Source organism: Gracilinanus agilis, chromosome 2, assembly GCF_016433145.1.
Source record: "Gracilinanus agilis isolate LMUSP501 chromosome 2, AgileGrace, whole genome shotgun sequence".
NCBI lineage: Eukaryota > Metazoa > Chordata > Mammalia > Didelphimorphia > Didelphidae > Gracilinanus > Gracilinanus agilis.
Window position 1 is genome coordinate 470,695,287 of NC_058131.1, and position 16,221 is coordinate 470,711,507.

Here is a 16,221-nt window from a genome sequence, read left to right on the forward strand (position 1 = left end):
TTATTTTTTAAGTTTATATTTAATTTTTAAAATCAATTACATGTAATTACAATAATAAATTTCTACATAAATTTTCCAAAGTTATACCCAAATTGTCTCATGCCCTCCTTTCTTCCCTCCTCCCAAAGCTGCCTATTTTCTTGACTTTAAAATTTATTTATTTATTTTTATTTTAAACCCTTAACTTCTGTGTATTGACTCATAGGTGGAAGAGTGGTAAGGGTAGGCAACGGGGGTCAAGTGACTTGCCCAGGGTCACACAGCTGGGAAGTGTCTGAGGCTGGATTTGAATGTAGGACCTCCCGCCTCTAGGCCTGGCTCTCAATCCGCTGAGCTACCCAGCTGCCCCTTTAAAATTTATTTTAAAATTGGGCTTCATGAATTTTTTTGTACTGCTATTTTAAGAGTTAGTTGTGGAGGTCTGTAAGTTTTTGGTACTTCCAGGGTGGTGCTATCCTGGAAGAAATGGGGTTATTATTGCTTTTTTGGTCTGTTTTCTGGTCTTTACCCAGGAAGGGCCCCTGCTCCCTTGCATCTACAAATACTAGTGCTTCTCTTTGCCTTGGAACTGTGACTAGGGCACTGCTCTCTTGTGACTTACTGATTGCAAGTGTTCCTCTCCATCCTGAAACTGGAACTAAAAACTGCATATGGGCATTAGAGTTCCAATCAGTGCCAGCTACGCCCAGTGCCTACAGAGAATCCTCTGCAATCTCTTTCTGTTCAGTTGTCAGTTGTCTCAGGGCTGAGGGTTCCCAAAGCTATTGTTGCTGCTATCAAAGCTGTCTCCAATGCTCATTGCTGGTGCTATTGCAGTGCTCTTGGCCTACATGCACTCCGTGTTATGGACCTCTCCTGTTTAGGCCTTAAATTGTCATGGGCTGATAAAATATCTCCCTCTTAACTTTTGTTGGCTCTGCTACTCCAAAAAAATTTTTTTTGAGGTGTTATTTTAAAGTTGTTTGGAGGGGAATTTTTTGAGAGTTCAGCTGGGTCCCCAGCCTATGATTTGCCATTTTGGCTCTGTCTCCAAATAGGTATTATATGAGTGCCATTATCTATGTTCTTGCTAGGTGTCAGAATTCTGGTTGATGGAAACTTCTAATTACTCACTCTTGACATAGGCTTGGTCAAATTCTTCTTGTTCAAGAATCCATAAACTTGATAATGACAGATTTTTTAGAGTTCTAGTCCTTTAATTTTTAAAATTAATTACATGTAGGACATTTTTTGATTCAAATTCTCTCCCTATGTCCCTTCTCTTCCCCTTCTCAAGATAGTAAATATCCGATATGGTTATACCAGCGCTGTCATGCATTATATATTTCTATATTTCTCATGCCCTGAAAGAAGATATACATTGCACATAGAAGAAAAAACTCATGAAGGAAATGAAGTGAAAAATGGTATGCTTTGATTTGCATTTAGACTCTGAGAGTTCCTTCTGTGGTTATGGATAGCATTTTTTCATTGTGAACTTCTTTCCATTGCTGATAATAGCTTAATTCTTCACAGTTAATCATCATATGATATTTCTGTTACTATATACGATGTTCTTCTAGTTAGTTCTACTTCATTCTGCATTTATATGTCTTTTCAGACTTTTCTGAAATCATTCTATTCATCATTTCTTATAATTCAACTTATTCCATTAGAACCATTTATCACAACTTGTTCAGTCATTCCCCACATTCCCCAAATGATGGACAATCCCTCAGTTTCTAATTCTTTGCCACTACAAAAAAAGCTTCTATAAATATTTTTGTTCATATATGTCCTTTTCCTTTTTCTTTAATTTCTTTGGGATATAGACCTACTGGTGATATTGCTGGCTTAAAGGTATGCATAGTTTTTTGACCCTTTGGGCATGGTTCCAGATTGTTCTCCAGAACGATCACGTAGGTCCACAGTTCTGCCAACAGTGTATTAATGTCCTGATTATCCCACATCCTCTCCAACATTTCTCATTTTCTTTTTTTGGTCAGATAACAACAGATCTTAATCAATGTTGGGCAGGGTGCCTTCTGAAGTTGGTAGTTTTTATATAGCATTATTTGGGGAAGGTTTAAAAAATATTTTCTTAACAAATTCTCAGGACCCAACTTAGAGAACATTGTTCAGGTCTTTCATATTAGAAAATCTCTGTCTCTAGTAGTGGCAGCCTCTGAACCTGGTTCAACCCAGCACAAAGATCTGTCATAGATAGTCAGTGGGCAGTCCCTCAATGTGATGGTGACTTCATTGCTCCAGCCCCAGGACAGGAGTGCCTTGGCACTGAAAATACCCTCCTGAATTTGGACCCCAGAACTGGGGTGGAGGGTGTCACACTCTGCCCTGGCATAAAAGGCAGTGCTAAGACCCCAGAACAGAAGAGAAGCATTTGGCCCTGGAATAGGGGAACATTGCTAGTTTCTACAGTGGTGGGGAGAGGGAGGACAGCATTTGAGTCCAGTGGGAGGGGGAGCAGCAAAAAGAACCAATAGGTAAGACTCAATGGGGGGGCAGCTGGGTAGCTCAGTGGAGTGAGAGTCAGGCTTAGAGACAGGAGGTCCTAGGTTCAAACCCGGCCTCAGCCACTTCCCAGCTGTGTGACCCTGGGCAAGTCACTTGACCCCCATTGCCCACCCTTACCAATCTACCACCTATGAGACAATACACCGAAGTACAAGGGTTAAAAAAAAAAAAGAAAAAAAAGAAAAAAAAGAAAAGACTCAATGGGCAACTGACTGGAGATGTGAAATGAGAGAGAGTAAGGAGTAGAAAATGACTGAGATAATGAACCTAAGTGACTAGAAGAAAGATGGTATCATTTAAAAAGAAACTGAGAAATTCAGAGGAATGATGGGTTTTGGGGGAAAGATAATGAACTCTGTTTTGAACATATTAAGCTTAAGATGCTCAAATGGATTATTAATGATTTATGCTTGGAGCTTAGAAAGAGACCAGAGTGGTTGCATAGGTCAGTCAATAAACATTTATTAATGTCTTCCATGTGCCAGGTACTGTGTAAAGCTCTGAACAGAGATAGTAATGGAACTCTTAAGAACTGAGGAGGTCACCAAGGATAGAATAGAATACTCTGTACAGATCTTTGGGGTGCACTGACAGGGAGTAGGATATGAATGATGATTCAGAAAAGGAAGCACTGATGCCTTCCATTATATTTAATCTATGTTTTGTTGCTGTTTTATAGTGTCCTTTTTTTTTTACTATTTCAATTCATATGAATGACAAAACCTCTCATTATTTTTTTACCCTTTGTAAGAACCTTAATAAGAGCACTTCATATATCTACTTTTCTTGTAACAGTCCTGTGAGTAGTGACAATATTACAAACCCTATTTTACAGATAAAGAAATTAAGAGCATAGAAAACTTACCCAGAAAGACAAAAGGAGTGTCAAATCTTCTGACTCCAAAGCCAATACTCTTTTCACTGCTACTACATATTGCTTCTTGCCATAAATCCTTAAAAAGCTTTTTAAAACACACTTCAGATTATCCTGGGCACTTATTTCCTGAGGGCTTTCATTGTGATAATGAGAATTGTGATAATCTTTCTTAACATAACCATAATACGAAAGGATTTAAGTGTAAGATATTTGGTGGATGCCAATTCTTTATTTTCTCCAATCCCACATCATCTAGTTTAAACTGTGGATAATTTAAAAAAAAGACAATTTACCATTGTAGTTATTTAGTCATTCCAGTCGGGTCTGACTCTTCATGTCCCCATCTGGGATTTTCTTGGCAAAGATACTAGAATAGTTTGCCACCTCCTTCTCCAGCTCATTGAATAGATAATAAAATTGAGCCAAACAGAAGTTTAGTGACTTGCCCAGCTAGTGTCTGAGGCCAGATATGAATTCAGGTTTTCCTGGCTCCAGTTCTCTGTGCCATCTAGCTGCCTATTATTTTATTTCAAATAACTGGACAGTGATAACATATTGCTATTACTTAAGTGTTTTGTTTTTGACTTCTTCCTTTTTAGAAGGAGAGGAAGATGAAGATGAAGAAGTAGAGGAGGAAGAAGAGGAGGAGGAAGAAGAAGATGAGGAAGATAAAGATGAAGACTCTCTGGATGAAAGTATGGAGGGGGATACCGAGCTGCCTGGGTTTACTCTCCCTGGTATTACTTCCCAGGAACCCAGGTTAGACAGGGGAAACTTGGAACCATTGGAAGGAGTGTCATATCAGGTTCCAGATGCTATAGAATGGGAACAGCAGAATCAAGGCCTTGGTAAGAGCAATTTCTTGTGAACCTTTTCTGTTTGAATAACACCTCTTCTTTTTATATTAATCATAAGTGAAAATGCAAAATTGACCAATAAATAACAACTCATTTGGGGAAAGTTTAATAGCTGATTTCATTACTCTTTTGTTCTTTACATTGCTTTCCTTATCCTGCCAATTGAGCATTATTATTTGAAATCCAGAGAGGATTTCATTCAACCTTTCTAGCCAGAAGGGTATCAGGAGGAAGAAGCCTTCTGGGAAGGGAAAGGAAAATGATTTATTAATTGATTGGGTATCTATTGAAGTTTATTGGCATTTATTTCAAAGGGGGCTGGTGAGGAGTAGTATTTGATATATAGCAGTAAGATATGTTAGGAGTATAGAAAATTATTGATTTAATGAGGAGATACTCAGCCCAAACTTTCTTGGGCTCCCACTCACTGAATCTTCTAAACCATTTGGGCTATAGCCTGCTTTTGATGAGTTCAAAGTGAATTCGGTAATTTTGTCATTGAGTACTGGTTAATTCCTTTACTTTGATCATAGAGAATTTTGTTGGTGAAATTAACCTTATTTTGAGGTGGTGGATGATAGTAGGGATAGTTGTTCCATGTTAAGGAAACATGATTTCATTTGTGTATGATTTTTTTTTCATATTTCCATATTGGCCATTGTTGTGAGAGAATACTCATATGAAACCAAAACTCCCCAAATAAAAACACAAATAAAATAAAATGAAAAATAGTATGTTTTATTCTGCATTCAAACTCCAAACAGTTCTTTCTCTGGAGGTGGATAGCATTCTTTGTTGTAAATCCTTCAGAATTGTCCTGGATCATTGTATTGCTGATAATAACTAAGTCTTTCATAGTTAATCATACAATATTGGTGTTACTATGTACAATGTTTTCCTGGTTCTGCCCACTTTACTCTGCATCTGTAAGTCTTTCCAGGTTTTTCTGAAGTCATCCTGCTCATCATTTCTTAAGACACAATAGTATTCCATATGTAGTACACATACACACACAAACATATATACACATACATACAATCACCACAATTTGTTCAGCCGTTATCCAATTGATGGACATCCCTTCAATTTCCACTTCTTTGTCAGCAAGTATGATTTTGATTAATCAGATCAAAATCTCTCTACTCCTTAATAGGGAGCTAGTATTCTTTGTAAACTTAACCCTGTTTCTGCCCCAACCTGGGGTTATTTTGCTGATGGACAGCCCTGTCACCAGCATGTTTCCTCCTGTAACCCACTTGGGGAGAGGGGCAGGCAATATCAAGCACTGCCAAGGCTGCTTAATATCTCTTCCCATTTCCAAGAGGAGGATCAGGCTAGACATATATAGATCTACCATCCCTTAAAAATCTCTTATCTAAGGGCATGATAAGTTCAGAATGAGAGCCATTTTCCTGATTACTCTTAAGAAGGAGGGAAGTCCTTAGCTTATAGCTTAGCCCCATTTCACTAAACTCCGATGAAATAAAATGGCATAAAAAGAATAAATAGTAAGCAATCTCATTTCTCCTAGAAAAATGGCAAACAGAAATCAGGGCAGTTCTACAGATTAGGATTAGCAAAATACATATAAAAGTAAATGAACCATGCCTTCTGCTGGGTAAGATAAGATCTCAATTCAAATCAGGAAAAAGAGAATGATATTTCCCAGTGGAAGGCCAGTCTTGGCACTCTCTAGAATTTCAAGTCTTGTAGCTTAAGATACATGATTGGATGGTTTTCCCAAATATTTAAGATTCTGAGGGCTCCAGCCTGCCACTCAAAAGTTTATACCCTATCTCTCTTGCTTTTTAAAAATTGTTTCCCTAGTGTTTTTTTCTTGATGTGTGCTTACAACTAGTTAAAATACATCCCTTTTCCTCTCATGAAGTTTCATGGATCAACATTCTCTTAGTCATTCAGGAATCATGTTTTTTCTCTGCTTATGCAACACACAGTTCTCAGAGCAGTCCATTGCTAAAAGTGTCCTGGGCTTGGATGGAAGACAGATTTTATAAGATTTCCTGAAAAAAAAATCATTACCTGTGGCTCAGTTTTTTGAGGATCAGTCTATCCAGCTTTTTTTTTTTTTTTTTTTTTTTTCCGGGTCTTACAAAGACTGGGAATCTTTATTCAGATCAGCAAACTCGCATTCCTAAGCTCCAGACTTTGGGTGGGCCTTTTGAGGAAGGAGGGAAGGAGGGAGGAGAGGAGAGAAGAGAAGGCAAGGTCAACCCACCTCCCTGGACATTCCTCCCCACTCCATAAATGTGTCCCAGGCTACTGGGTAAAGAGGGGACGAGGCGGGAGGCGATGCCAAGAAGGGAGGGACCAAGGGAAAAAGGGGCCGCTGCCAAGGAGAGGCCTAGCCAGATGTGTGGCTTTCAAAGTCCAGCTGTGGCCAGGACAGCAGCCACCAGGGGCCCCTCCCTATAAATTAAGTCTCCACAGTAGCAAGGCTAGGGGTGGAGGGAGCAGAAAGAACAACCTTGTGGAGGAGAAATTGGTCCCATGTTCAGCTCCCGTCAAGGCACTGAACCCTGGCCTAAAGACTGGCTATGAGGGTACAAATTCCCAAGTGAGAGAACAAGCCAGGGTGGCAGAAGGAATAGGAATGTGGATGGGGCCAGGTGCCCCTCAGTTTTGGTTCAGGAGAAGGGGAGGAGAGAGCAGTTGGTCCAGTTTTGCTGAGTGGGGGCGGAGAGGGAGTGTATTACGGCAAGTTCAGGGTGAAAAGGCACTGGCTCACCACCTGTAGGCACAATAGAGGCGCAGGCACCATCAATGAGGAGGGGGCAGGGCAGAATGGGCACAGGTGGGAACAGAAGGGGCTTGAGAGTTCCACGGGCTTCCTGGGAATGTCATTGCTAGAAATATATTAACCATTCAAGGGAGGGTAAGTAGGAGTAGTGATCAGAGGATCTGGCGTGGCATCCCATAACCAGTCATGCCCGCCTGAGATGCCCCACGGTTGGTGCCCATTTGCAGCCCGATGACGTTCTTGCCTTCCTGTAGCTGGTTATCTGTGAAGTTTCGAGGATTCTCCTTGGATTTCTTAGGGAACCAGTTAGGGTCTCCAGAGAAGAACCCATCACCCCTGGCCACTGCCAGACCACCAAGGTTCATCAGTGTCCGCTGCACACAGGCCATATTCTTTCCTTCCCAGAGGTCCACAGTTTGGAAGATATCAGTGGCATTGATGCCATAGCGCTCTGCTGCCTGTAGGAACTGAGAAATCTGTTCCATCTGTTTGAAGGCCATGGCTGAAGCCTGGATCTTCTTTACTGGGCCCTGGCCTTCAGGGTATAGCCCATTGATGAGCTCACACAGCACCGTGCCATCCTTGAGCCAATTTTGGAAATTCTCTCGCCCAGGCTGGGGCCGCCCAACATCTCTGCGGCACTGTGTGGTAATCCACTGAATGAGGATCTGTTCCAGGTCAGCATCATACTGTTTCTCAATTTTCTGCTGCACCTCCCGGCTCAGTCCATAAGCAGGTCCCCTGTTGGCCATTCTGTGATGGTATGTGTAGATGCAGATATCTTTACAACCGGGCGGCTAAAGGAGAGCGGAGTGGGTTGGGGCGCGGCGCTCAGTGAGTGGCCAGTCTATCCAGCTTTAGCTAAGTTGTTCCTTAGATGATAGACAGATAAGCAGTACATTATGTTGGCCCATGTCTTTTTTTTTTCTCTTTTTTGTCCTATGTTTTTTTCCCCCAGGTTACATGTAGATAAAATTTTATTAATCATTTTCTGATCTTTTGCAATCTTCTTCCTTCCTGCCCCTACATCTTCCTTGAGATGGTAGGAAATATTATTTAAGTTGTACATGTGCTACTGTAACAATACAGAATTCCACATTTGTTGTGAATAGATTCATATTGTTTTTACTAGAGAAAATTTCATAGAGGAAAAAAGTGAAGAATGATATGCTTGGCCCATAAGTCTTGACACCTTGGTAGGCTCTGTGAGACCTCTGTTGATTTTATGAATCCAGGGGAACTTTCAAACCCAAATGAAGCATGGCAGTAGTACTTTGATGGAGGATTTTGTATAATAGCTAAGAAATATTTGTAAAGTTTAGGTAGCATATCTGAGCTAATCATGCAGGCACAGAAGTTATATTTTTTTATTTCATGTCACCATTCTATCTACCAATCTCTGGAATAATAATGAGAGTAATAACAATAGTAGCTGATATTTATTTAATACCTTTAGGTTTGAAAAATGCTTTCTTTGCATTGTCATTTGATCCTTAAAACATCCCTATGAGTATCATTATTATTATTACAATTGTAGAGATGAGGAAACTTGAAGTTTAGAAAAGTTAGATGATATAGCTGGTAAATACTAAAGGTGACATTTGAATCCAGGCCTTCCTTTTTTTGAATCGATTCATCAATCAACCAACATTTTTAGGTGTCTCCTCTCCAGACCTCTGCTAGGCACTGAGGATATAAAAAGGTGCAAAAAACATTTCCTGCCTTCTAGGAGCTTACAGTCGAATGTGGAATACAACCTGCAAACAATGATGTACAAACAAAAATATAGATAGGATAAATTGGGAAAGACTAACCTTTTGAGGTATGTTCCTTTAAGGTTCTCAAATATTTTATTATCATAGGCCAGAAAGTTTCCTTTGCCTTCATTCTTTATAGCTAGAGTTCCTTTATTATAACAGTGGTTTCAGGCTATCCTTCTACAAGGAGCCCCCAAGCCTTTTTTTTTTCATTTTTCCTCTTGGGTTTGGTGATTTGTCTCATCACCTCGCCCTCAGTTTTTGCCAGAGGTGTCTCCTGGATGTCTGGGGTCCTGTGTAACCAGGGGAGGGACCATTGCTTCAGAGCTGGACCCAACAAAGGCATGTGCAGAGAGAGTAGGCAGCAAAGTCAACTTTTGCTAGGGGTGGGTGGGCTAATGGCATTGAGTGGTAGTGAAATTATTAGACAGATTCAAGAGGGTTCTGGTATGAAAGGCTTTTACCTTTACCATGCAACAATGAGGTTCTTAGTTCACACCACTATGACTTATCCTTTATTGAACTAATCAGAACCAAAGAAAAATGTTCAATGTAATGATATAACAATCGGTGCTGTTCATTTATTCCACATCTAATTCTTTATGACCCATTTGTGGTTTTCTTGGCAAAATACTAGAGTGGTTTGCCATTTCCTTCTCCAGCTCATTTTACAGATGAGGAAACTGAGGCAAACAGAGTTAAGTGACTTGCCTAGGGTCACACAACTAGTTAAGTACCTGAGGCCAGATTTGAACTCAGGAAGATGAGTCTTTCTAACTCTAGGTTTGGTAATCTTATCTACTGTGCCACCTAGCTGCCGACAGGTATTAATTAGGAAGCTGGAAAAATGTTAAGTTTTCAACCAATATTCAGTGAGACAAAGCATCAATGCATTTTTCTCAAAACATTTTCATCTCTGGGCCAAGAGTTCCTAAGAGATCTGCCACAGAGATTAAATACATAGCAGAAGGGAATAAAATTTATGTAGTACCTGCTATGTTCCAGGCACTGTGCTAAATGCTTTACAAATATCTCATTTGAGCCTCTTGACCACTCTTCAAGGTGGGTGCTGTAATTATCCTGATTTTGCAAAGCTGAGGAAATTGTGACAAAGGTTAAGTGACTCTCCCAGGACAACATAGCTATAAGGCATCTGAAGCTGGATTTGAACTCAGATCTTCTTGACTCCATGCCCAACAATTATCCACTGCGCCACTAAGAATGCTATCAGAGATAGTGAACTCACTACCTCCTAAGGAAGTCCATTACATTTTGTCATTTTGGGCTAGCTCTAATCATGAGAAACCTTTTCCTTATACATCCTTATAGATGTTTTCTGTAACTTCTACTTGTTGTTTTTAGTTCTGTCCTCTGGGGACAGTCAGAAGAAATCTACTAGCTTTTCTACAGGACAATCCTTTCAATATTTGCAGGGTGACCTCATCCCCATCCCTGACTCTTCTCCCTTATTATTTACTATTTATCTACAGTTTGATTAAACCAATCAAAATGGGCAGGACTTTGAGTGCCTTGCCTACTAGGATCATTCTCCTTTAGATTCGTTCCAGCTTTCTGATCTCTTTTCTAAAATATGAAATCTTTTCCTAAAATACCCAGAAAGGATTACAATTCTCTAGATGTGGTTTGACCAGGAAAGAGTCCCAGGAGATTATCACCTTCCTTGCTTTGGCTACTGTATTTCTGCTAATGCTACGATCATGTTAGCTTTTTTGGCTTCTACACCAAGCTCCTGCCTCCTATTAAGTTTGTAATCCAATAAAACCTAGATCTTTTTCACATGAACTGCTTTCTAGCTACTCTCCCATCCTCTCTTTCTAAATTTTTTGAATAGGGGAGCTTGACTTGGAATTTAAAAGGGATAAATGTAATCTTCTTAGCTTTAGCCCACGGTTCCAGTTAAGATCTTTTTGTGTCTCATTTTTGTCAGTCCTGGGCTGGTTATCACTTCTAGCTTTGCATCATCTGAAAATTTGAAAAGTATGCCATGATTTTTCCTTCAAGTTTTTTAAACTATGAAAATGCTGAATAGAACCAGCTCAAATTTGCCCCCCACTAGTTTCCATATAGTCCATGCAGTTACCAGGGGGTGACATGTTCTGAAGAATGACCCTTATAGACCAATTTACCCATTTTAAATATATAATCAATGGAATACATCAGTGTGTGTTAACTGAGGAATATTTAAAATTAATTTCAGGAAATTTCAGATTTCTATGATCTAAGACTCATCTTCCTGAGTTTAAATCTGGCCTCAGACATCTATTAGCTGTGTGACCCTGGGCAAGTCCCTTAGCCCCCTGTTAGCCTCAGTTTCCTCATCTGTAAAATGAACTGGAGAAGGAAACATCAAACCACTTCAGTATCTTTGCCAAGAAAACCCCCAATGAATTCATGAGGAGTTGGACATGACCGAAACAACCAAACAACAACAATATAATCTAAGAAGAGAATTTAAAATGGAATACTGCTGACAGTTTTCAAGATAATTGTGATTTATACCTCCTATCTCTGAGTCCTCCCGCAGGGCTGAAGTCCTTGAAATGACAGGAATTGAATTTTTCATTTGCCTCTTCTTGAGAAATGTGAAAAATAAAGAAATTTCTGGGCCATCATTTTGAGCTGAAGATCCAAACTTTAATTGTGGTAAATTAAAGCTGGAGGTCTCACCATGCCCATTCTGTGGCAAAGACCCCTTTTAGATGTTCAACACTGTGTTTGATAGGTTTTTGACAGTTAATTAGCATGTCATTAATGAGGCAAAAGGCACATAAGATGTTAAGAAACATGCAGTTAAGAGTTTGTAACATGTGATATGAAATCCCAAGTTCAGTTCAGGATTAAGATTAAAAAAAATTTAATTAGTCCTCCCTCCAGAACTTAACCATTCTACTTAGGTCAAAGTAATCTTTCTTGTCCATAATACTTCGGAGAACCTATAGTTGGCATACATCTTCAAAGGATCAAACAACATCTGGACATGCCAAGGTTGTTTTCTTATGATCTCATCAGGCCAGCTGTGCATTCATCATTCCTAATGAACCTTCCTTCTGCATGGGTTTCAGCTTCCTTAGATAACTACCCAGACCTAAAGTTTTTATTCCTCCAGTGGAAGCTCTTAATATTTTTGGTTGCTAAAATATCCTAATGTGCCAAATTATGTTCTTTCCAAAACTGTGATTAGTATTCTATTGTTATAATTTATACCTAATCACGATGTAATAACTGGGTCTAACTCTAAAAATTATAATTGCAGTTACTTTTCTAAAGGATTACATGTGCTCATTTGGTTTGTGATCAATAATATAAAAGCAATATAGAACAATTTTCCTTTCAGAAAGAACAGTAGCTGTTTGTAACTAGATGAATCTAATAAGCAAACCCTTGTGGAGTTTAAGCCCAAAGGAATATGACCTCCAACTGTGGAACATGAAAAGGGTGGACGGCAATCAGGAAATCACCATCTGGCTTTGTTTATCACAAATCAGAGAACCCTAGTATATTGTGCTGGTGCTAGGCACTGGACTTCTACACTCCCGCCAGTTAGGAAGCGGACAGTTTACGTTGGCTTGTGTATTCACAGGTAAAAGTGACCATTTATTGTCAGCTGGATTTTCCTGCTTGGTACTAACCTATAGAAGTCCTGGAGAGATTAAAGACAATCTGATTATTCAGCTTTTCTTTCTCTTGTAACTTAATCAAGGCCATCCTTGGGCAAAACTATTGATGTGGGCAAAAATTTATTCTTAATCAAGAATAAATCTTTTTCTTTATGCCTTTTTCTCTTCTACCATTTCTTTGTGCCTACTCTGCCCCATCTGCCTCTTCCAAGATATTCAGTGCCTTAATGCTTTACTTTTATTGTCCCAAGGCTCCACCAAAACCCCACTAAGGTGTTCCCTGATAGAAAATTATCTTTCTTCTATACTCTGGTGTACACAGAGCAGCTAACTTTAGCTAGATGTTTAGGAGGAAAATATCTAATTAAAATACTTCATTATAATTTATGAGTAACTAATAGCCCTAATCCTCTTTAAAGTATTTCCTTTTAACCTAAAGAGTTGATACATTGATTGAAAGAATATAAAAAGGATTTGTTAAATTCTTGTTATATTCCAGGAACAGTGCTAAGGGTACAGATTCAAGAAGAAAACTCTGTAAGAGTTTGTCTTCTTAAAAAAAAAGAGAATACATCATATATAAAGGTTGACGAGTGGGGTGATTTGATCTAGGAAGTCACTGGTATGGTGAATTGAGCCACCATGCAGTTGTATGACATGCCCTTCCCAGGACTGGCAGTACTGCTCCAAGTTTCCTGGTCTAAGATTTGATTACTAGGCTAAGAGCAATAAGGAAGAGAAGGCTGGTCCTAGATGGGTTCCAATCCCTTTCTTTCAGGCCCAGTGCAACCAGGAATGCTGACTCTCTGCATCACTTTTTTCCTTGGCTAGCATCCTTTCATTTGTGATTGGGACCTACTGCTTTTTGTTGGAGCGAGCCGTATGGAGAGGGTATTCCAGATAGAGTTTCTGCAGCCTTGGGGATCCCTAACCTCGGTATCACCACAGTATAATGTAGTATGCTTTCCTTACCATCTTTCCCAAGGGGCTGGATGAATTAATTGCTTGTTGGGAGTGTGGGACAGGTGGGGACTACTGGCACAGGGTCAGTAGCCAGAGAGGAATCCAGTATAGGTACCCAGGCAAAAGTATGTGGGTTTGTTCTGGTTTGTGTATTCCTGCTGGAAACTTGGAGATTGTTGGGAGAGTTCTGAGAGAACAATAAAAAAATTAATGTACTTGAGTTAATTTTTAAGGATTTTACCTTAATGGGATTCTTATTCTCTCTCTCTCTCTCTCTCTCTGTCTCTCTCTCTCTCTGTCTCTCTGTCTCTCTCTCTGTCTCTCTGTCTCTCTGTCTCTCTGTCTCTCTCTCTCTCTCTCTCTGTCTCTCTCTCTCTCTGTCTCTCTGTCTCTCTCTCTGTCTCTCTGTCTCTCTCTCTGTCTCTCTCTCTCTCTCTCTGTCTCTCTCTCTCTCTCTCTCTCTCTCTCTCCCTCCTTCCCTCCTTCCCTCCCTCCCCTCTGGATTCAGCTGTAATTATTCTTAATTTGGTGGATAATACTTCTTTCGACTTTTCTTTTTGAGAGTTAGTAAGGATAGGGGGGACAGTTAGTATGCTAACTTGTTGGTTGTGCTATCCTATTTCTTATTTGGAAGCAATATAGCATATTGGAGGGAACGCTAGATTTGGAGTAAGAATAAGAAGATTGAAGGGCAGCTAGGTGACTCAGTGGATTGAGAGCTGAACCTAAAGATGGAAAGTCCTTGGTTCAAATGTGATGTGATTTCCTAGCTATGTGACCCTGGGCAAATCACTTAATCCCAATTACCTATCCCTTACTGATTTTCTGGCTTGAAAGCTTTACTCAGTGATTCTAAAATGGAAAGTAAGGTTAAAAAAAAAGATAAAAAGGTAGGTTAAAATCTTAGACTGAATTATTATTTGTGTGTCCTCAGGCCAGTTCTCTTTTTCATGCCTCAGGTTCCTTATCTATAAAATGAGGGAGTTGTAATAAATGATTTCTAAAGTCTCTTCCAGATTAAGATCCTGGGTATTCTACCATTGGGCTTGTTTGGTTCACTTTCATCTGTACTTCCAAGAGTAGATAACAATGATAACCCTAAAACAAAATAAAAGAAAACAAAAGCCACATAGTTCTTTTTCATTTCAACCTTTATCCAGTATAGTTTCTTGAGATGACATTACAGAAATCCCTGATAGGGTAATAAGAGTAACAACATCATTTTATTTATTTCGAGCCTGTTGAATTAGAGAATAGCATTCCCAGAAGAGCAGTATGGTCATTTGATGATTTTCTTCTGAAAAAGTCCATAAATCTTTTTTGTTTTGAGATCAAACACTTGGAAAAGGAAGAATAGTAAGATGGAATTGACAGCAATAAAATGATTCTTTTAGATTACAAAAGCATTTATAGTGATTGTTCAAATTCACAAGGAAGCAATCAACAAAATGATCCTTAGGGCAGGAACTCTGAAAATATGGTGCCTTTTGACTTTATTTTGACCCAATAGTTAGTGACTCCCAAAGGATTTGCAATATAGGGATTTTCATGGCACAGTGTAACAAACACCAGCTCTGGAGTCATAGGACTTAGATTTAAATTCTCCCTCTTTTGCTACCTGTTTGACCTTAAACAATTAATTTAGTCTTTTTGAGTCTCACTTTCTTTAATTGTATAATAAGGTGGTTGAAATAGATGGCCTCTAAGATCCTTTCCAACTCTTAATCTATGATTCCATAATCATTGATCTTAAATTTTAAAATAATCTCATCTATATTCTATTTTGTCCTCCTTTTTAGTATGACTATAAGCATTTTCGTGACAAGGTTTATTTAAGGTAATGTGTCCTGAAAAATATTTTGGAACCTTGGGAACAGAAAGTTGAATTTCTTTATTACTCAAGAGTACCACGATTGTGCCATTACCTTTCAGGACCCTTTTTCTTGCTTTTTATTTTTCCTGCTTCATACTTTTTTCATAATTAAACCTGTATTTGCACCCTTTCTAAAGGGGAGATTGCCAAAGAAGTAGACCTCTCTCTCATAGCAGGATCATAGATTTGGTATCAGATGTGACTTTAGAAATCATTGAATCTACCCCTTCTTTTTATAGATGAAGAAATTGAAACCCAAAGAAGTCAGGTGACTTTTCTGGGGGCACACATCTTGTTGTTCTATTGTGTCTGACTCTGTGATACCATTTTGTTTTGTTTTGTTTTCTTTTTGGCAAAGATATTAGCATGTCTTGCCATTTACTTCTGCAGCTCATTTTACAGATGAGGAAACTGAGGCAAACAGGATGAAGTGACTTGCCTAGGGTCACACAGGTAGTAAGTGTCTGAGACTGGATTTGAACTCAGGTCTTCTTAATTCCAGGCTCATTTCTCTATTCACTGTGCCTTATCGAAGTCAAGATTTGAACACAGGCCCAGTGTTCCATCTACTCTAACACGGTGGTCCAAATACTTACTATCTACATGGCTTTGGGCAAGTCACTCAACTCTCCTGTGTCTCAGTTTCCTCATCAGTAAAACAAGTAATTTGGACTCTATGTCTTCTGTCCCATCTCTATATCTTTGATCTTAAGTGGCTTCATTCCAAGATGCATGATGATGAAGGAAATTCTTTTCACAGATTTTATTTTATTTGTATAGAAGACGTTTTTAGTTTCGCTTCAACACAAGGTAGAGAAAAACTTCTATGGCTGCCTTTCATGTGAAGCAAGCCTATTGGATTGCATGCCCCTCGTTATTGAGCAGGCTGCTCTTCCTTATTCAGAACAGTAGGTGTCGCTGAAGCCAACTAAAATGTCTGGGAACTTTATTTGACCAAAAGGATTCTGAAAAGAATCCTTAGAG

At 39.2% G+C, this 16,221-nt stretch overlaps 2 protein-coding genes across 2 annotated transcripts in view; one reads left to right on the top strand and one right to left on the bottom strand.

Moving 5' to 3' along the window:
* Window positions 1-16,221, top strand: part of ARMH4 (armadillo like helical domain containing 4) — a 118,355-nt gene that overhangs the window by 21,984 nt on the left and 80,150 nt on the right. Inside the window, exon 4 of the mRNA XM_044662033.1 lies at window positions 3,994-4,239. Coding sequence (XP_044517968.1) covers window positions 3,994-4,239 — 246 coding nt within the window. The remainder of the gene's footprint in view (window positions 1-3,993; window positions 4,240-16,221) is intronic.
* Window positions 6,355-8,037, bottom strand: LOC123235819 (transgelin-2). Its single transcript, XM_044662035.1, has one exon. It carries the CDS (start codon window positions 7,756-7,758, stop codon window positions 7,159-7,161), a length of 600 nt encoding a protein of 199 aa, XP_044517970.1. The 5' UTR covers window positions 7,759-8,037; the 3' UTR covers window positions 6,355-7,158.